Source organism: Cavia porcellus, unplaced genomic scaffold, assembly GCF_034190915.1.
Source record: "Cavia porcellus strain 051 isolate PalLab524CR breed Dunkin Hartley unplaced genomic scaffold, mCavPor4.1 scaffold_19, whole genome shotgun sequence".
Taxonomy (NCBI): domain Eukaryota; kingdom Metazoa; phylum Chordata; class Mammalia; order Rodentia; family Caviidae; genus Cavia; species Cavia porcellus.
In genome coordinates, this window is record NW_026947502.1 from 15167164 (window position 1) to 15187373 (window position 20210).

Genomic DNA, 20210 nt, shown 5'->3' on the forward strand with positions numbered 1-20210 from the left:
GGTGCACACCGACAAAGGTTCCCGCTCGGAGTGACAGGTGGGCTGTCGGGGACCCCGAGGCAGCACCCCTTCCTCCACGTCGCTCAAGTTAAAGGTGAATCTGAGGACGGTCGGGCTCCCCGCGCGCATCCACCCCGATCTCTGCGGACCCCCTCGGCATCTCGCTCCGATCCCGGCCCGGAGGGAGCGGGGAGCGGGACCGGGGGCGAGGGGCGCGGGAGGGGCCGGCGTGCAGGCGGCGCGGTACCTTTTGGACAGGTCCATGAGCACCCCGGAGAAGACCTTCTCCCCGAGGCAGAACGACACGACGAGCGCGTCCTCGATGATGTGGTCCAGCGTGACCCGCACCTCCGAGCCGGGGATCAGCTGCGACACCGCCGAGTCCCCGCCCGCAGGCGGCACGAGCGCCGGGGCTGCGGGCTGCGGCCGCGGCGCCTCCTCGCGCTCCTCAGGGGCCGGCGGTGGCGGCGCGAGGTCCGGCCCCTCCCGAGGCGGGGTGGCCGCCGGCTCCGCCGCCCGCTCGGGCAGCTTCTCCTCCGCCTCCTGCTCTGGCTCCGGCCCCGCCGCCTCGGGGCTGCGGGCGAGCTCCCCTGGTGGCGGCGGCGGCGGCGGCGGCGGCGGCGGCGGCGGCTCGTCGGCCTGAGGCGAAGACTGCCGCCCCTCGGCCTCGCCGTCCGGCACCGACGCTTCGGTGGCGGTGACCGGGAGGGGGTCCGTGCCCGCCTCGCTGCCGGGGATGGGCTCCATCTCCGGATCGGCTTCGCCGGCGCCCCCCTCCCCGGGGGACGCCGCAGTCGCTGCCGCCTCTGCAGCCACGGCCGCCATTTTCTTCCTGGCTTCTCCCTCCTCCGATTCGGGCTGCTGCGGCGGCGGCGGCGGCGGCACGGCGGCGGCGGCAGCGCTGCTTAGTTCCCTAGGCCTTCCCCTCCCTCCCGCGAACACTTTCGTCCCGCCCTTTCCCTCATGCTCGTTATTGGCACCGCGCCATTGGCTCGGTCCTACACCCCTCCCGCACCTCTGAGGTTCCATTGGCCAGAACGGGATGTCTGTCATCCACTCAGTCCAACCCTTCCACACAGAGTAGGAACTTCTCATTGGCCAGATGAATTGTCAAATGCCGAATCTGGGAGGCGGGGTGAGGGTGTGCTTAAAGGGGGCGTGACAGGTCGCCTAACTGAGCTGTCTACTTCTGCCCTCTTTCTATTGGCTGGTAGACGAAATGCAGTTTTATGGTTGGCCGCAGCTTCTGCCCATTATCAACCAGGTCTTCCGAGGTGGGAGAAAGGAGGGAATCATGCAGCGTGCTGGTTCTTTGAAAGGCGATTGAGGGGAGGAGTAACGGGAAAATACAGGCGGGGGACCGCTTCCCAAGAATCCCTGCGCAGAAAGCCTTAGAATAAATGTTATTTCTAGGCGCCGACCTGCTTTCGGCCGAAAGTGGGTACGCCAGATTTCTTTGAGAATAGCAGCTAAAGTTTGAAAATAAATCGACAAACACTTTTTGGGCCCCTACCCTGTTCTTGGTTTTGCCGCGTGCTGGGGCTGAAGTGATGTACGCGACGCCCCTGTGACCGCGTGGCAGTCGTGCCAGCCTCCTGACAGGAACGACCTTCCCCTTGACTTCGCTTTTTAGAAACAAAGGTCCAGTCTACTTTCTGGGGAGCTACGGCGCGCAAAAGGACAATGCTCAGGTGTGAAGAGCCGTCCTGCACGTTAGATTGAGCTGCAGTAGTCCCCAATCTGCTTATTCTCCCCGGATGCACTGAGAAAGGGACGCACGTGCTTCCCTGACTAAACCTTGTGCTTTCCTGGCCTCCGCTATGTGACAGGTACAGAAAATCTCTCTTTTCAGTGTTCTGATGCCCCTACTTCTCTACTCACATTCTAACTGTCTTGGTTTGTCGTGCATGTAAGAATCTACTGAACCTATTTCGCAGGAATTGTATTTCAGGCCAGGCGTGGTGGTACACATCTGTAACGCTTGCTCTGGGGAGGCTGAGACAAGAGAATTGCTGAGAGTGATGCCAAACCTGAGCTGTAGGGTGAAGTCAAGGCCAAACTCAACCACATAGCAAGATCTTGTCTCGGGGAAAAAATTTTAAAAAGCCAGGCATGGTGGTGCATGCTTATAATCCTAGTACTCAGGAGGCTGAGGGAGGAGGATCCTCTCTAAGGCCACCCTAAATGACAGAACAATATCCTGTCTCAAAAAAAAAAAAAAAAAAAAAAAAAGGAGGGTGTATTCAGCCCTCGGGGAACTTTAAATCTAGTGGTAATCTGGCTCTTACATTTGCTGTTGTGCCTTAAGTTACTGCAGCAGTCAGCCTCCTCCTAGTGTGGAATTAGAGTAAAGGAGACCCTTGTTTCTCGGGTCATGGAGAATCACTCGGCGTTGGTGGCTGTCTAGATGGTAGGTTGGGTGGGTAATAGTTGGAGGACTGGACAGATGGATAGAAGATTGGATGGACAGATGATTGTCAGGTGGTAGCTTCCCCAGATCCTCATCACAAACACCTTACATTTCATACTGTGCAGGGTGCAACAATTTTGTGGCCAAAAACTCATGAAAGTGAAGGAGCCTCCCTATGACTGCCTGGCTCTGTCATCTGAGTATGAGCTAGGCATGCTCCTTACTGGTTCCCTCACTGATAAGCTATTTTGCATATATTGTGCAAGCTCACTTATGCTTAATGGTATTTACCAAGAAGACTTGCTTTTTACTTATGTAACTTACAGAAAGTGTATAACATAGACCTCAGTCACAGTCATGATGGCCCAGTAGTTATTCACAGGATCCAGAAACTGGCCAGTCTGTAATCCCCGCACCCGGGAGGCTGAAGCAGGCAGGTTTGAGATCATCCTGGGCTACAAAGTGAGCCCAAGGCCACTTTGTATATGAATAGTGAGACCTTGAATAGTGAGACAAAAAATATATAAAAAAAAAAAAAAAAATCCAGAAACTGAGACTCATGTGGATGCCAGGGGCTGGGCCTACTTGAGAGGTACCAACCTCAGATAATCAGACTTGTAAAAGATTAAATAGAACCTTAATCCAGCATGTTAGTTCAGAGATGAAAATGGCACATGGCTGAAACCCCAGCACTCTGGGTCTAAGGCAGGAGGATACCAAGTTTAAACCCAGTCTAAGGGGCTGGGGATTTAGCTCAGCGGCATAAGCACCTGCCTTGCAAGCAGGCAGTTGTGAGTTCGATCCCTGGTACCAATAAAAAGACAAAAAAAAAAAAAAAAAAAACATTCTAGGTAATTTAAATTGAATGGCTTAGTAAGATTTTGGGAGGGGGCAAAAAGGGGAGTGTGACACAAAGCAAAGCCCTGGGTTCATCCCCCAAACCTATGAAAAAGAAAATAAAACTAGTTTCATGCCCACCCCCGGCATGGTCTCTTGGGAAATGGAGTTATAGACAGAAAATAACATAGGAATCAGACTTTAGACTCAGGCCTAGGATATAACTGTCAAGTTATGGGCACTGAATGAGCTGTTCTTCCTGTTCTGAGCCTATTTCTGGCTAGAGAACCAATACGTCTCTTCTACAATCAGCTTGCCTGCTTCCTAAACCAAGAGGGTGGCAGATAACTACAAACAAACCTGTCGATAAGAGCCAAGTGTGGTGGCACAGGTCTGTAATCTCAGCACTCTTTGAGGCTGAGGCAGAAAGATCACCAGTTCAGTCTCAGTGTAGGAAAATTAGCGACTTAGCAAGAACCTGTCTCAAAATCAAAAGAGTTGGGGGTGCAGCTCAGCCGTGGGTTCAATTCCCAGTACAGAAAACAAAAACAAAACCAAGTCAGGTCAGGTCCCCCCACCCCACCTATCCCGTCTTAGCACTTCTGAATATATCACTCTTGAGAATCTCCTAAAAAGCTCTTCTGCTCATGCAGTATGACCTTGGGTATATCAGGTACTGAAGCAAATTTCTGCTGTTTGAAGTCAGGATGGGAGTGATCTTTGGTGAGGATGAAAGAGAACAATCCAACCTATGACTTCAAGGGCAGCGAGGCTGGGGGCAAAGCTCCGTGGTAGGCACAATGTCCTGGGTTTACTCCCAGGACTGCAAAATATATCTTTCAAAAGGGCTTATGAGCGAGGTGTTCTGGGATTCTGAGGATTTGTTTCCTGGTCTGGGTTACATAGGTATTTTTGGCTTTTAAAGATGCATTCTGCCAGGCCTGGTGGCACACGCCTGCGATCAAGAGACAACCACCTGTGCACTTCTGTGTACTTTTCTGTAGAAGTTTATATTAATTATCTACAACTGCTAGTTTCTTAGACAAGATACATCGTTCTGCCAGCTATGTGGCCCATATTGTAGTCTCAGCACTCCGGAGGCTGCTAGTTCAAAGCTGACCAGAGCTACACTGGGAAATGGAGTTACAGATAGAAACTTCAAAAACACAACAGCACAAAGAGTCAGGCATGGTGGTGCAAACCTGTAATTCCTGCGCTTGCGAGGCTGAGGCAGGAAGACAGAGTTCAACGCCAGCATAGTCTACACAGCAAGACCCTATCAATCAGACTCCCTCTGTGTCTATCTTAACCTTGCCAGGTCAACAGATTCTTTAAACAGGGATCCCAAGCCCCGCTTTGCTGGAGTGCAACCTGGCTAATGGGCTCAGCTTGTGAGACTCTCAGGGGGCTTCCTGAAACTCAGGTTTTTTAGTGCTAGCAAACCCTGCTGGCTGGCAGGTCTCGGTGAGGTTTGTCTTACAGGCATCCACATAAATCCTTGTAACAACACTGGCAGGAAAGGGAGCCTCAGAGTGGTCACAGAAAGCTTCCAAGCCATGCATGGTGGCACCTTATGATCCTAGCACTTGAGAGGCTGAGGCTTCTGTGAGTTGAGGCCAGCCTAGAATATATAGCAAGACCCTGTCTCCAAAAAAGGAAAGAAAAATAAGTAAGTGTGGCTAGGTGACGTGGAGCATGTTTGTAATCCCAGCACTCAGGAGGCTGAGGCAGGAGGATTGCTGCAAGTTGGAGGCCAACTGGGGCTACAGAGTGAGTTCAGGGCCAACCTATACTATATAATGAGACCTGTCTCAAAAACAATAAAAAAAAACAGTATAAGGCACACATTTTCTCTAAGTTAGTGCCATGGACTAAGCACACAGATTTTGTTCGAGTCCCTGGGAATGTCCCCTCTTCCTGCACAGTCCTGGTGGGAAAATGGGGCCCTGCAGGTGGCACTGCTCGTCAGCTGGCCCATCAGGCTGAGGGGAATCTGGACTCCGCAGGCAGAGGGTCCTCAAGGTTCTTCAGGAGTGGGTGGTTTTCCCTAAGAAGATCCAGTCTGTAATGGAGCCAGTGACATAGGGAGCACGGGATACTCTGGGACCAGAGCCACCACCCAGATGCATGCCGGCAGAGCCACTGAGCTGTTTTAAGGCCAGTGAGCAGCCCCCACCAGAATCTGAGTCTGTGGGGCCCTGAGAGAGAACGGGAGGAAGAGCACAGCATTGGAGGCTTCAGTCCACGCTCTCCTCTCGCTCCTCTCGCCCACCAGCATCTGAGTTCAGACTCCTCACTTTTCTAGGTCATGCTTTCTCCATTGGTGAAGTGAGAGGTTTGGTCCAGGGAGGCCTGAGACCCTGCCTGCATCCTGCTGTGCAGAGTGTGCATAGCATGGCTGCGGCTGGCCTCAGTTGCATTTCTAAGGGCCTAGCTGGGCGACATCCAGCCCTGGGGCCCTGGAACTGCAGGTTCTAAGTCTACACTCATAGCAGGGGGCATGGGAGTAGCAGGGGCATGGACAATAGAATCAGAAACTCCTGGGTTGACTCCCCTTAGTTCCCCATTGCTGCCTATGTGTAATCAGGCTGAGCCATTTCTGCGAGCTTTTCTGTTTGGTTTGGTTTAGTTTTTGGAGACATCTTCCTGAGGTAGTTCAGGTTGGCCCAGAACTCATAATCCTCCTGCTTCAACCTCTCCAGAGAGTTCTGGTCTAAGTTTTGATTTAATTGTCCCTGCAAAGCAACACTCAAGAAGCTAAGGCAGAAGGATCATTGCAAGTTCAAGACCAGCTTGGCCTTGCAAGCACATGGTTGTGAGTTCGATTCCCAGTACCAAAAAAAAAAAAAAAAAAACCTTCCTTATAAAACAGGATCAGAACCGTTAACACATTATGGACTAAATTAGATCCTGCCTGTTTTGTGTTTTAACCTGCACACAGTAGGAACTTCATCCATGGAAGAGAAAGAGGCCCGCCCTGCACAGATGTCGCCAACAAGGCTTCTACTCCCCAGGCCAGTTCTCCACTCAGTGACTGATTGTTCTCTGCCCTCTGCAGCTTCCTGGGTCTCCTGGTGCCTCCGGCACTGTCTTCCCCTGAAACCAGGGTTTAGTGAGCCCCGGACCCTAGATCCTGGGGCCTCCTAGGAGCAGCACCTTGCTGAGCCAGTTTTGTCTCTTAGTACAGGTACTAGGAGCCACTGTGGGAAAACTTGGTTTATGATTTCTCTAGACCCTGATCGGCAAATTTTGGCAAATTCAGGGCTCACGTGTGGCCACCACCCACCCTGCATGGTTTCAGGGTTGGGTTCCGGGAAGTGGACTCAGAGGTGTGTATGTAGGGGGTACACTAGTGACACTTTTGGGGTCAGTGATCTGGGAGGCCAAGGAGCATGGGGAGAAGATGAATTGTAACTGAATATGGTGGTGTGCATCTGTAAACACTGCAGTCTGGGAGGCTGAGGCAGCAGAGTTGAGTTCAAACACAGAGCTGGTAATTGAGTGACTTGGTGAGACCCTATCTCAAAATAAAAATCAACAGCAACAAAAAGAATGAGTGATGTAGTTCCCTATGAGGCCCTAGTTCAACCTCAGTACAAGAAGAAAAGGAAAAAGGAAGAAGAAGGGGAGGAGGATGCAAAGGGGGGAAGGAAAAAGAATCATGATATGGGGGGCTGGAGGTTTAGCTCAGCGGCATAAGTGCCTGCCTTGCAAGCAGGCAGTCGTGAGTTCGATCCCCAGTACCGATAAAAAGGAAAAAGACAAAAAAAAAAGAATCATGATATGCACAAAACAAAGGCCCCCATGAGCCCACCAGGGAGCTGGAAGCAGGAAGTGTTGTGCAGAGTTTTCTATTGTGGGCCAATATATTGATGCTCTTTTAAGAGAAAAAAAATCCAGGCACAGTAGCACACACCAGTAATCGCAACACTTGGGAGGCTGAGGCAGGAGGATCACCACAAGTTCAAGACCAGCCTGGGATACATAGTCCAGGCCAGCCTGAACTACACAGTGAGACCCTGTCTCACAAACAGAGAGAGAGAGAACAGTTCTGGGGAGAGAGACTAGCTGAGGACCTCCAGCACCTGGAGAACCAAACAGCTCAGCCCTGAGACTGCAAGCCCGCAGCAGCCCCAGCAGTCCTCATCCCAGCCAGGGCTGGCTTCCGGAGTCTTCTTCAGACCTGAGGCATGCCAGACTGTGCGACTTCACCACGTGGGTAAGTGCTCGCCAGGGACAGAGCAGGTGTTGGGGGACATTCTTGGTTGTCATGGCTGGGATGAGGCAGGGAGAGAAACTATTGGCATCCAGGAGCCTGAAGCCACTAGACAGCTCTGTACAGCGTGGAAGGATGTCCCCCCCAGGGCCAAGGTGTCTATGAGGAAAAGCCCTAAGGAGGGGCAGTACTGGGAGCCACAGGTCCTGGTCTTCAGCTAGGAGGGGAGGACAGCTCACTCAGGATGCCAAGGTCACCGGCAGCAAGCTGCAGGACCACAGCCACCCACAGCCTCTGAGAGGTGCGGGTGGGAGGGGCCTTGTGGGGAGTCTCAAAACCGCACAGCTGTGCAGCAGCTGTGGGGCTCTGTGGGGAGCAGGGGACCACCCGGCTCTTGTCACAGCCGTGACTGAGTAATCTGTGTGTGGTTAAGGTGCTAAATGTCTCCTCCCGAGGCTTCAGGATGGGGTGCTGCAGCTCAGCAGTGTCTGCAGCCCCGGGTTTGGGTCCACTGCCGCTGTTCACTGAGAGGAAGAAAAGGCTGTCCAGTTTCAGAAAGAAGTAATGCCTGCCAGGCCCACAGTCCAATGGCACCAACCAACATAATAGACTTTTTTTATGTGTGTGGTGGAACTAGGGGTTGAATCCAGGCCCTCACATTGAGCTCCATGCCTCGTTCTTTTATTTTTTATTTTGAAACAGGATCTTGCTAAGTTCCCAAAGTGCCCAGCCAGGGCTGGAACATGCTACCCTCCTGCCTCAGCCTCCCAGAGTGCTGGGCTCCCTGGCGTGGAGCACCACACCTGGCTAACTGTGTACCTTCATTTCCAGAGCTAGAGCTAGAACACAGGGCTTCTCACACTGTACTGACCCACTCTACCCTGAGCTGCATGCCTGACCCAACAAATTCCTTTTAATCTACTTTGTAGACAAGAAAATTAATTTTTTTATCAGTACCAAGGATCGAACTCAGGATCACACACTTGCAAGGCAGTCGCTGATGCTGCTGAGCTAAATCCCCAGCCCTATGGGAAAATTAATATTTTGAGATTTGGTTTGCTTATTGGTAAACTGTAGCAGTTTTTAACTCTCCAGGCCAGGGATACAGCTCAGTGGCATAGCCCCTGGCTGGCAAGCATGAAGTCATGAGTTTGATCCCTGGTACCAAAAAAAGAAAGAAAATATTTGATCTAAAAACAATAAAAGTCTCATGCCTATTTCAACATGGATGAAACTTGAGAACATCACACTAAATCAATTAAGGCAGGCACAAAAAAAGATAGTGTAGGAATGTCAGACAGAGGTACTTACAGTCAAGTGTGGTGGCAGCCGTCTATAATCCCAGCACTCAGGAGACTGAGGCAGGAGGATTGCTACAAATTGGACAGCATGGGTTACATAGTGGGTTTAGGGTCAGCCTGAACTACGCAGTGAGGCCCTGTCCCCCAGATAAGAAAATAAGTCCAAGGATGTCGCTCAGTGGTACAGCACCTGCTTGGCAAGCTCAACGCCCTGGGTTTAATTCTTGGTACCAATAAATAAATACATTAATTAATTACTTCACACCCAGCCTGGGTTACACAGTGAGACCTTGTCTCAAAGAACTGAAACCTGAGCCCAAATCAAACCAGACCAACCAACTGACCAAAAAACCCCCAAGATGCCAGGCAAGGTGGCACATGCCTGTAATCCCAGTGCTTTGGAGGCTGAAGCAGGAGGATCGCTGTGAGTTCGAGGTCAGTCTGGGCTACAAAACGAGTTCACGGCCAGCCTGAACTGCATAGCATCATGGTGGTTGCAAGGCTGACCATACACCAATGCTAATGCACCCAGGGCCACAGAATTGCACAACTAAAGAGTTAAATGGGCTGCCTAACTGTAGTCCGAGCTACTCCAGAGGCTGAATTGGTGAAACCCAGTCTCAAAATCAGACATTAAAAGGGCTGAGGATGTAGCTTCATGATAAAATCTCCTGGGTTTGATCCTCAGGACTGGGAAGAATTAAAATGATAAAATTTACATTACATACACTTTTACCCAATAAAAAATTACGATGAAATGAGGTTAGCTTATAAGCATGAGGCCTCTTAGCACAGGGTCAAATTTCATGTTGACTGAATTTGCTGGAGAATAACTCCATGGCAGAGCGCAGGCCTAATGTGGACAAGGCCCTGGGATCACCCCCAAGAACCGCAAAAAACGTGCTTAGAAAGCTGAGCCAGGGCCCAGGATACACCTCAGCAGCACAAGCATCTGCCTGGCAAGTGGCAAGCTCCTGAGTTCAATTCTCAGTACCAATAGAAAGAAAGCTAAGCTATTACAGTTTTTCCTGCTCACAGTGGACTTAACACAGGAGGAACCTGCAGCTAGAAGAGCAGAAGCAGAAGCAGACAGGTTGGCCGAGGCTGGCTGCCTGGGTTTGGGTCCCCCGAGGCCTGAGGCAGGGGTGGGGGACGCGGCTGAGCCCAAACCCAAGAGGCTTCCACTCACTCTGCCTGGTGCTGGGCTGGGCACGCTTGGGGTTTATTTCCCCCAGGGCAAAATCAGGGGAGACCTTCTGGGGCTCCCGGAAGCTCACCTCCCACCCCACCCCCTGCATTTATCCTGTACCCAAAGCAGGGTGTGTGCACCCTGGCATGCACTTGCTCCTGCCTCTCCTTCCTTTGGGACTCGGAGGTGGGCAGGCCTGGGACTGCACCCCAAAGGCTGACTGGGGCCAGACCCATGATAGAAACCCCTAGGAAGAATAGTGTCCCCTGCAAAGAGGTAGGTTCTTTTTCAATTTCCTTGCAATATAATGCCCTCAGCCATCCATTTCCTATTTCTGGGTGGAATAATAGAGCAAACTAAAGAAATAGAAGTGGAATCCTGCTTGGTGGAACACATCTGTCATCTCAGCACTGTGGGAGGCTGAGGCAGGAGGATCATAAGTTTGAACCCAGCCTGGGCAAGTGGATGACACTTTGTCCCCAAGTAAAAAATAAAAAACACTTAGGGGTATAGCTCAGTATGAAGGCCCTGAGTTCAGTAGTCCACACTGGGAAAATGGAAAGAAGGAAGGAAGAGAGGAGTGCACACTAAACCCAAACTACTCAAAAGGTGGCCGGAGGACGAGGCAAGTTCAAAACCAACCCTGACTATTGACCACACCCTGTCTCAGACCCATAACAAGTCATAGATTGTGTCACACACCTGTTCTTCCAGCACTCAGGAGGCTGAGGCAGGAGGATTGTAGCAAGTGCAAGGCCAAATCAGGCTACATGGTGAGTTCAAGGCCAGCGTACATAGTGAGACCCACTGTGTCTCAAAAACAAAAGAGCACCAGAGAAAAAGCATCATCGGTGAAGAAAAGCCAGCTGGCATTTGGCCCAGGGGAGAAAGTCTGCAGCCCTTGTGTCTGAGGGGTGTGGCGTGGAGGGTGCCCACTCTGTCTCTGGCAATACTGACCCTCAACTGCCCCCGGACATGCCAGGCAAACTCAGTGACCCTGGAGAAGTGGAACATACGAATTTTTTAGGTTGGTTCAAATTCTTCCTTAAACACTTGAGAGCCAAGCACAGAATGTTCTGGACTGGGAGCCACCAGCATGCATGCTCTGGGCTTGGAGGTTCTAACGCTGCTTCTCTACTGGTGCCTTCTGCTGAGGAAGAAATGAGAATGGAAGGCGAGAGATGAGGGCTGGCAGGAGCCCCTGGGGACGAGCCTGTGCCTCAGTGGGCTCAGCCACCCACAGAGCAGGGCAGAGAGAGGCCAGGGCTTTCCAGGCAATGCAAGGGCCCCAGGCTCAGGGAATTCCCGGCAGGCTGGTGTGACCGGAGGCGCATTCCTGGCTCCCAGGCCCGGGTAGCTCAGCGTTTTCCTAGAGCATGGTGGGACCAGGGTGTCCTTGTGCCTGGACCACGTCCCCAGAGAGGATGCAGCCTGAGTGGGAGGTTGAGACAGCCAGCCCAGACTTGGCTGAGGGGATCCTGCTCAAGGCGCCTGGTGGGCAGCTGTGACCCAGAGTCCTCCTGTTGAGGAGCTCAGGAGGGAGGGGATCCCAGAAGCAGACCTTCCTCAGGTCGCCGAGGATGCCCAGGATTTGGGCATCTGCCAGCGATTGCTCAGGGCTTCCTGGGGTGGCGGAAGGCAGCTGCTACACACAGGGCTGCATGAGCCCACTCTGAAGGGGCCTCTCAGCTTCTACCATCTGACACTGCCATCCGTGCTGTGCCTGTGGACGGCCCCCAGGAAGGACATCTGTGGCTGCCCCCGGCCCAGCATCCACTCTGCTCCTTCCTCGGGAGCTGCCTTCTCCGGGGGACTCTGACCTTGACTTTCTGTCCTTTGGCTCCAGGACTGGCCTGGGGGGCAGGTGGGGCTCATCAAACCATTTCCTCACCTGCCGGATCCCAGGAAACTCAATTCTAGGAATGTTTTCTCGGAACTGTAGGGAAAAGTCACATTGGCTCATGCATATCTGGGGGAGCCCAAGGCCATCTGACTGACTGGAGAGGAGACTGCCAAGAAAGAAGCCATCCCTGAGAGTTAACCTGTGTGTCAGAGAGAAAAGAGCCGTGCGTGGTAGTACACACCTAGAATCCCAGTGCTCTGGGAGGCTGAGGCAAGAGGATCAAGGTGAAAGCCAGTCTGGGCAATTTAGTGACTTAGACTCTGTCTCAAAATAAAAAATAAAGGCTGGGAATGCAGCAGAGTGGGAGGGCTCTGGGCTCAGTCCCCAGCACCGCAGAAGCAATGTGCTTCACCGAAACAAGTCTGATGAAAGAGATTGAACCCCTTATGTTCTGCGTGAACCAAAGCGCAATCTATCCTTGGACTTTTCAGTGAAGGAATTCTAAGTACACTGCAGTAGCATGCAAATCATCCTCAGCAGAAGGCACTTACGGGATCACCTAAGGCAGAGCCTCCCAAAAGAAGTTGAACTTCCTGAATCTGCCCCAGGAGCAACCAGGGAAAGTGCCCCAAACCCACACTAGAAGTCACTGGCACCTAGACAGGCTGATCACAAAATTATCTTATCCTCATCTGTTCTCCCAGATCCATGTATCTTTTTTTTTTTCTTTTTTTTTTTTTTTTTTTTTTTTTTTTAATGAGACAAGGTCTTACTATGTAGTTTAGGCTGGTCTTGAACTCACTTGGTAGCCTAGGCTGGACTCAAACTCACAGCAATCCTCCTGCCTCAGCCTCTGGAGTTGCTGAGATTATAGACATTTGCATAACCACACCCAGTTCTAACCACTTTCTTGAATTGGGTACTTCTGTGAATTTCTGTGGGCACATGACTAAGTCTCTTTTCCCTTGCTAATCTGTCTTTTGTCAGTTTAATTTACAGCCCCCATCACTAACCATAAGAGAGCAGAAGCAAAATTTTTTCTCCCTAGACATAAAAAATATAAGCAAAAAAAAAAAATCCCCTTCCAACATAGGCTGCCATGACTCCAACATTCCACACACCGTCTATGATTTCCACTGTGACTTACCAGTCACTAAATTGTGCTTTAGTTTCTGCCTGGGAGAAAGAAATCAGCAATGATCTGGGCCCCTTAAAAGCATTCCTTTTGGAGGATCTTATCGAACCCAGGGCCTTTGCACTGGAGCCCTATCCCCAGCTTTTTGTGTATTTTAAAAACATTCTTAGAAAGGGTCTGAGCTACATTGTTTATTTGCCCAGGCTGGGCTTGAATTTGTGATCCCGTTGTCTGAGGCCTTGCAGAATGCTGGGATTATAAGGGCGTACCATCACACTCAGCTTAACATTATTTAATATTTATGTTTCTGTTTTATGTTACGTACATGTTAATATATCACTAGCATGTATTAATATTGCGATTTGAAAGATACTGTTATTTTTAACCAGATTAAGGGACCCAGAGAGAGCTTCTGTCTACATCTACGGTCTCTAAATATTTTCAGTTTAGAGACTCTGTGCAACGAAGTGTAGTTTTTTGTTTATTGCTTGCTTGGTTTTGGGTTTTGTAAAGTTTTCTTGGTACTGGGATTGAACCCAGGGCCTCGTGCATGCTCCACACCTGCTCTGCTGCTGGGCGGCCCCCAGCCCCAAAGCACACACTGCATTTTCCTGTACCATTTCCTGAAGCCCGGGTGGCTTGGTGGCAAACCAGGGTGTCTGGGAGGAAAAAGCACTGGGGTTTTTTCTGGGTGTCCTGGAACAGAGAAATGGAAGCCAAGACAGCTGTGACCATGGATGATTCCTGTTTTGGGGGGTTTTTTTTGGTACCAGGGATCAAACTTACTGAAAGGATTTTGTCTTAAAGGGGACGCTGCAGCACTGGGAGGCGGGAGGTCACCTTCCCCACCTCTAAACAATTTACCTGTGGCGTGAAATAAATTCCAATGAGCTACTTGTGCATCAGTAATGCCCCTCAGGCTCCACCCCAAACCTAAGCTATATGTATGCCCCCTTACCACGTGTCTGGCAGAGAGAGAAAGCCAGATCTCAGTGGTCCTGTGTTCTCTCCACATTCTTAAAATAAAGGCCACTTTACTTTATATTCTGTCTTCTAACCGTGCCAAAAACTCTCTTTCACTCACAACATTGCTAGGCTGCGCCCTGAGCTAGGCCTGGATTTTTCATCTGAGTTTTGAGGTGATTGGAGGCCCTGGCACTGTGTGATAAAGATCTTAAAGGCAGTGGGTTGAGAACAATACAACACTCAGAGCTAGTGGGCTGCACATGAGGAACTGAGGAATAGCCAACAGCCTTCTGTGACAGCGACTGTGATGGGGAAGGATGGGGGTTGGGCCCCTGTCTGAACTTGGGGGAAGGGGACCAGTGCTCACCGTCCACCTCCCGTGCCTGCTCTCCCTCAGCTCGGCTAGCTTTCTCCAGGGGCCCCATTTCCCTTCTGTCTCCCTAGTGTGCTCACGCTGTGTTCCGTCTTTCAGGAATGTCCCCTTGGCTACCTCTGTTTTGGTCCCCTCCCCACTTTTTTGAGAAGGGTCTCGCTGTGCAGCTCAGGCTGGTCTGGAGCTCATTTTGTAGCCCAGACTGGTCTCAAACTTGCAATGATCCTCCTGCTTCAGCCTCCTATTTTGCTGGGATTACAGGCATGTGCCACCATACCAGGCCTCTAATATTTAAGGTACCCAGAGCTAGTTTCAAACTTGTGATCCTCCTGTGACAGTTTCCCAGAGGCTTTTTTTGTTTTTGATACTGGGAGTCAAACTCAGGCCTGTACTTGCCAGGCAGATGCCTCCCAGTGTTTTAAGTGAAAGTTTTAAATGTTTTAAGTGAAATTGCTTAATTGACTGTCTCTATCATAAAAATCCTGAGCTTCCGGGGAGCAGATGCAAATTGTCCATTCCTGGATCTCAAGCCCTGGCAGTGACTGGCAGAAGGTAAATTCAGTGCAGGTGTGAGTTGAATGAGGAATAGATGAATGAATTAAAAAATAAACAGAGTTAGGCCAAAGGAAGGAGAGGGAAGACTATTCCAGACCTGGGGAATGGTTCACAGCCGGGTCAGGAAGCTCAGAAGTGGTGTAGTCAGAGAGCTGAGAGAAAATACCTGGAGCTGTGCATTCTGTCCGGGACCCCCTGGCATGCTCAGGACCTGCAGAGGTCCCTTCTCCATGTTGGTTTTGTTTTTTGTTTTGTTTGCAGTACTGGGGTTTGAACTCAGGCCTCACACTGAGCTGCATCCCTAGTCTCTGTCTCTTGGTTTTTTGAGACAGGTCATGCCACGTAGGCCAGGCTGGCCTCAGCGTCCTGAGGGCTGAGATCACCATGTCCAGCAAGCCCTTTCTATTTCATGTTTTGCAACAGTATCTCACTCTGTAACATGCATTACATTTATATCTTGTACATACAACTAGACTCATCTATGTGCCTTCAATTCACTATATAGCTATTATTAGAGTTTTCTGGTGCAACAGAGAAGCAAAAAGTACAAAAAAGAAAAGAACAGGTTTATTGAGGATGTGGAAAGGAACACACAACCCGTGGTGGTTGGGCTGTCTCCTCCTCCAGATACAGAGAGGCAGCAAAGGCTTATGTGACCTCTGATTGGAAGTGGCGCATGGGGCGATATTGATGAGATGTGAGGAACTGATTGGAAATAATCCTAATTCTCTTTGTGCACAAACAGGAAGGGGAGTTGCAGTTAGGGCTGAAGAAGAAGGAGGAAAAGGTAAGCGTTCACGCTTTGGCCTTCCACCATGTTAGACCACCACCATAATTGTGCAGTAATTCATACTAGGGCAAGAACCTTTCAGGAGCCCAAGCTCGGCTCCATTTGAGATCTTCCTGCCTCAGCCTCCTGAGTGCTAGATTTACAGAGGCTCTTGTGCAGAGAGATCTCGCCTGGGGTTGGGCAGGAGAACCTGGGCTGCTACCACGCCAGGGCTGTCAGAACCAAGGTGACCCACCCAGGAGGCCGCCCTGCCAGAGCTCTCGGCCCTCATCCCAGGGTGAGCCCCTCTGGCTCCTCAGGGCTCCGCTCCACCAGAGCGGTTGTTTTGTTTCCAAGCACAGTGAGGACACACCTGCCAAGGCTCTGAGCAGCAGGCAGCCAGGGCTGTGCGAGGAAAAGCAGGCCGTTTGGGTGGGCAATCGAAAGCTTTAGGACAGCATTCCAAGCCAGTGCAGGTAAAACACGAGACAAGCACCAGTGGAGGGACAGAGGGGCGCAGGGGTCTGGGGAATGGGCTAGAAGGGAACAGCTGGGGGTTGGGCCCGCTCAAGGCAGAAGGGGAGTCCAGAGCTGCAGGGAAGAGAAAGGGATCGAGGGGGAGAGGATGTATGGAGGGAAAGCGGCCAGGTGAGGGGCTAATCCCTGGCTAATCCCGGTGCATCTCTGGTTTGAGGCGGCAGGCACATAGTGGGTTTGAGGCCTGCCTGGGCTGCATAGGGAGCCCCTGTCAGAGAGGGAGAGAGGGAGACAGAATGTCCCTGCCCTTTGGGCTTCAGGGGAGGCCCAGGCTGGGATGAGAGGTAAGGATGAGGCCCTGGGGTAAGTGGCCAAGGCAGGCAGGGCAGAGTCACAGGGGTGAGGCAGAGTGGCCCTGTGTGGGTGGGCTCCTCCAGGCAGAGGCTGGGGTGGGGACCAGGGGTAAAGATGAGACCCTGGTGTGCCCTTCTGACCATGCGGCCTCCTCAAAGCCAGGAGGAGGTGAGGGATGTACTAGGCCCACAGCAAATTATGCATCGCAGGGAGAGATGGGCTGGAGAGGCGCCCTCCAAGCGCAATAGACACCAGAGCTCCAGAGCCCACATCTCTTGAGTCTGGAGAAACCAAAGCCACTTCCTGTGGGAAGCTTGGAAGGGGACAGTGGGTGCTGAGACAGCCTGGCATGTGTCGGAGCAGGGAGGGGAGCCAGTGTCCAGATGGTACAGGCAAATGCTGGATGGCAAATACACCAAGTCCCTGTTCCCCAAAGACGAAGAGTGAATTCTAAGAAACAACAGAGGTTAAGAGTAGGCAAGCTAGGGGGCTGGGGATTTAGCTTAGCCTCATAAGCACCTGCATGGCAAGCAGGCAGTCGTGAGTTCGATCCCCAGTACCGATAAAAAGGAAAAAGACCAAAAAAAAAAAAAAAAAAAAAGAGTACGCAAGCTTATTGGAAGAAAAGAATGGAGAATTGGAATAGCTCCCAAAAGATAAGAGGGGTCCCCAATGGGCTACCAGGAAGCCCACCTCTCAAAGGTAGCTTTATGGTTTTTTGTTTTAATTTTTGTCTTTTTGAGTCAGAGTCTTGCTACGCAGCTCAGGCCGGACTTGAGCTCACTTTGTAGCTCAAGCTGGTCTCAAACTCAAAAGGATCCTTTTGCTTCAGCCTCCTGAGTGCTGGGATTACAGGCATGTGCCACCACACCAGCTTCAAGGGCAATTTTATAGAGCAAAATCTGAGTGGGTGCAATGTGGGTCAAAATTATGATCAACCAACACGACTGCAAGTATAATTGCTTAGGTGATAGTGATCCAGTGGGAGCAAGGTTACATAAGTGGCATCATTAATCTTGATCAATAATCTATAGTTTTGGCCTTGTCTTTTAATTTTAGCAGTCTCAGTCTTGTTCCTAGTCTTCCTAGGTGTGTGAGGATGGCCCACCACAACAAGATAGCAGGAAATCTCGGAAGTAATTGCAGGCTTCCTTTCATCCCTGAGGGAAGCATCTTCAGATGGGCCTCCAGCCACCATCCTGATGGACTCTTGGCTCCCTCAAAGTCCCAGCCCCGTCTGACTGCCTACTACATTTCTATCTCATTTAGCTATCTATAATGCAGGCCCCAGGAAGGGCAGGACCCAGCAGCTCTCTGACCTGGAGCCCCGCACATCTCTTGATCAGATCCAAGGCTTCCCCTCCTCCTGCCACCCTTCCAGCGTGCCCTGGGAGGCTCTGGGTCTAGGTCAGAGGACTGCTGGGTCCTCCCGTTCCTAGTGCTTGGACAATCCCTCCCTCTCCCTGCCCCCACACATGTAGTGTGTCCCCTTATGAGCTCCCCAAGGAAAGTCACTTTTCAATCGTTGTACACCTAGGATTTAGGGGGCTGGGAGGTTTGTTTAGGTCTGGGAGATGGCAAACACCTATAATCACAGCATTTGGGAGGCTGAGGCAGGGGGATGCTTTGCAAGTTTGAGACCACCCTGGGCTACAAAGTGAGCTCGAGCCCGGCCTGAGTTGATAGTAAGACTCTGACTCAAAATGCTGGGGATTTAGCTCAGCGGCATAAGCACCTTCCTTGCAAGCAGGCAGTCGTGAGTTCGATCCCCGGTACCGATAAAAGTGAAAAAGACGGGAAAAAAAATGACAAAACAAATAAACAACAACAACAACAAAAAAAACAATTCCTTTCATTGTTTCCCAAGACTAGAAAGAGGTCTTCTGAATTCCCCTGCTGCTGCCCTCTCCATTCACCCAGGAGAAGAGAGAGTGGTGGTGAAGTGGGGGGTACCATGGACCACCCCAGAGCTGCCTGCCAGCTGCTCCTCCTGGCTCCTTATCGGCCAGAAAGAAGCTCAAGTTTCCCCAGCACAGACAATCAGATGCTGCTTCAGAGCCCTAGGAAGCTGGGAGTTTCTTCTGAAAAAGGTACCTGGCTGGCTGAGTGTGATCTGCCCTGGACCAGCATGGGGGGTAGTGGGGGGGCTGCTCCTACAGCAGAACTGGGTGCAGTGCCAGGTGGAAAGCGGGAGAGGTCAAGCTGCAGATGCCTCCCCTTTTCCCTGGGGAGAAGTTGAAGCTGAACAGAAGAGGCCCCTTGAGGTGGCCCCATCAGCCACCAAGAGGAACTCAGAACCCAGACCTGGCTGTCAGCTGCAGGCAGGTTGCCCCATCCCCAGGCTTAGCTTTTCCCACTAAAACATGAAGGGCTGGCCTTGAGCTCTCCAAGGTCCCTCCTGCTCTGCTCGGCGTGGTCCCTGCAGAGCCTGCCTGTTCTGTATTTGAAACTCATCCCTCCCCCATGCGGTTTATCCACCTGGCCTCCTCTTCCTCCTCTTCTTCCTCCTCCTCCTCCCAGAGCTGCATCGCTGACAGCTCTGGTTTACAGCAGAGCAAATGTCCTGGGCTGCCACTGTTGTCTTGCCATTGTTGCAAAAGCGGCCTTGGATAAGATGCAAATGAATGAGCCTGAAGCCACGCACCATGGCCCACACAGGTAATCCCAGCTCGGGGAGGCCGAGGCAGGAAGATTGCCGGGAGTTAAAGGCCAGCCTGGGCTGCCTAGCAAGACCCAGTCTCAAACAACCAAAGGGAGGGGGTGCACCGAATGTGAACGTGTCCCCAGGAAACCAGTTTATGGCGATGAAGTTTGTGTCATCGTTTTCTTGATGTGCTTGGGATTGAATCCAAGACCTCAGTGCATTGTATTCCTACTCCCCCCACCCCCACACTGTTTAGTTTTTTTTAAAGACAGTCTTTCTAAGTGAGTAAATTGCCCAGGCTATGCTCTGGGTTTGTGTTCCTCCTGCCTCAGCCTCCCAGAGAGCTAGAATTACAGGCATGTGTCACCACTCCCAGCATTCTTGCCACTTTCGGAAAGCAGTTCTAGAAGTCTTCTTTGTGACTGTCTTTAGGAAGTGTGTTGTAGTCGGGGTTTACTAGGGAAAATACTTAGTACAGTACTCAAAGCATCAAATGCAAAAAGTGCAGGAGAGCTGTCCACACACTGGAGACACTAAGAATCCGGCTGAGGCCCTGGATCCCACAGCAGTGTCCTCCACACGTCCAGCTGGAGGTCTGGAGCCCACCGCTGTCTCTCATGCAAATCTGTATCAGCAATCTGCCCCGGGAAGGCCCAAAGGTTGGTGGTGGAAGCTAGAAAGTCTTTGCCAGTGGAATGAAAGATCTGTGCCAGCAGCTGAGGGATCTGCTCTAGAGCCAGAAAGCGATGCTCAAGGTAAGGACCAGAGCTTCCCCAAAGAGAACTGCTGCCATCCTCAGTGCCTGCAGGGACCTGAGCTCCTCTGAGGATGAGAAAGCTGAGTTAATATCAGAAAGCCAGTGTGATAAGCTTCTCCAGCAGAATCAGCAGCACACCCTCTTCCCTTCCTGTTCCCCTTTTATGCTGTTGGCCACAATCCTCAGGTGGGCCTTCCTCCCCCAGCACCACGCTGACTCAGTTCAGCTCAGTGTTCCAGACTGACCATTAGTTAATCTACTGCACTGATAAAAAATACAGTGAATGGCTGGGCGTGGGGTGGTGCATGAGTGTAATCCCAGCGCTTGGGAGCTGACTCAAACACACAACAAAACACAAAAACACAGTGAACATTACTGCCTACT

At 51.4% G+C, this 20210-nt stretch overlaps 1 protein-coding gene and 1 long non-coding RNA gene across 7 annotated transcripts in view; one reads left to right on the forward strand and one right to left on the reverse strand.

The window, feature by feature from the left end:
- Pwwp2a (PWWP domain containing 2A) overlaps window positions 1-942 on the reverse strand; it is a 38286-nt gene extending 37344 nt beyond the window's left edge. For 2 of the 6 annotated variants that reach the window (XM_063230732.1, XM_063230729.1), the window contains exon 1: window positions 248-941. In XM_063230732.1, the coding sequence (XP_063086802.1) occupies window positions 248-825 (578 nt within the window). In that variant the 5' untranslated portion in view covers window positions 826-941. Of the gene's footprint in view, window positions 1-247 lie in introns of all 6 variants that reach the window. The other 4 variants (XM_063230733.1, XM_063230730.1, XM_063230731.1 and 1 more) reach the window with 3 other exon arrangements.
- Window positions 936-19584, forward strand: LOC134471601 (uncharacterized). The gene is made up of 3 exons (XR_010041079.1): window positions 936-1829; window positions 15571-15612; window positions 18293-19584. It is a non-coding gene; the product is annotated as an uncharacterized LOC134471601 (long non-coding RNA).
- Window positions 19585-20210: the final 626 nt, after the last annotated feature.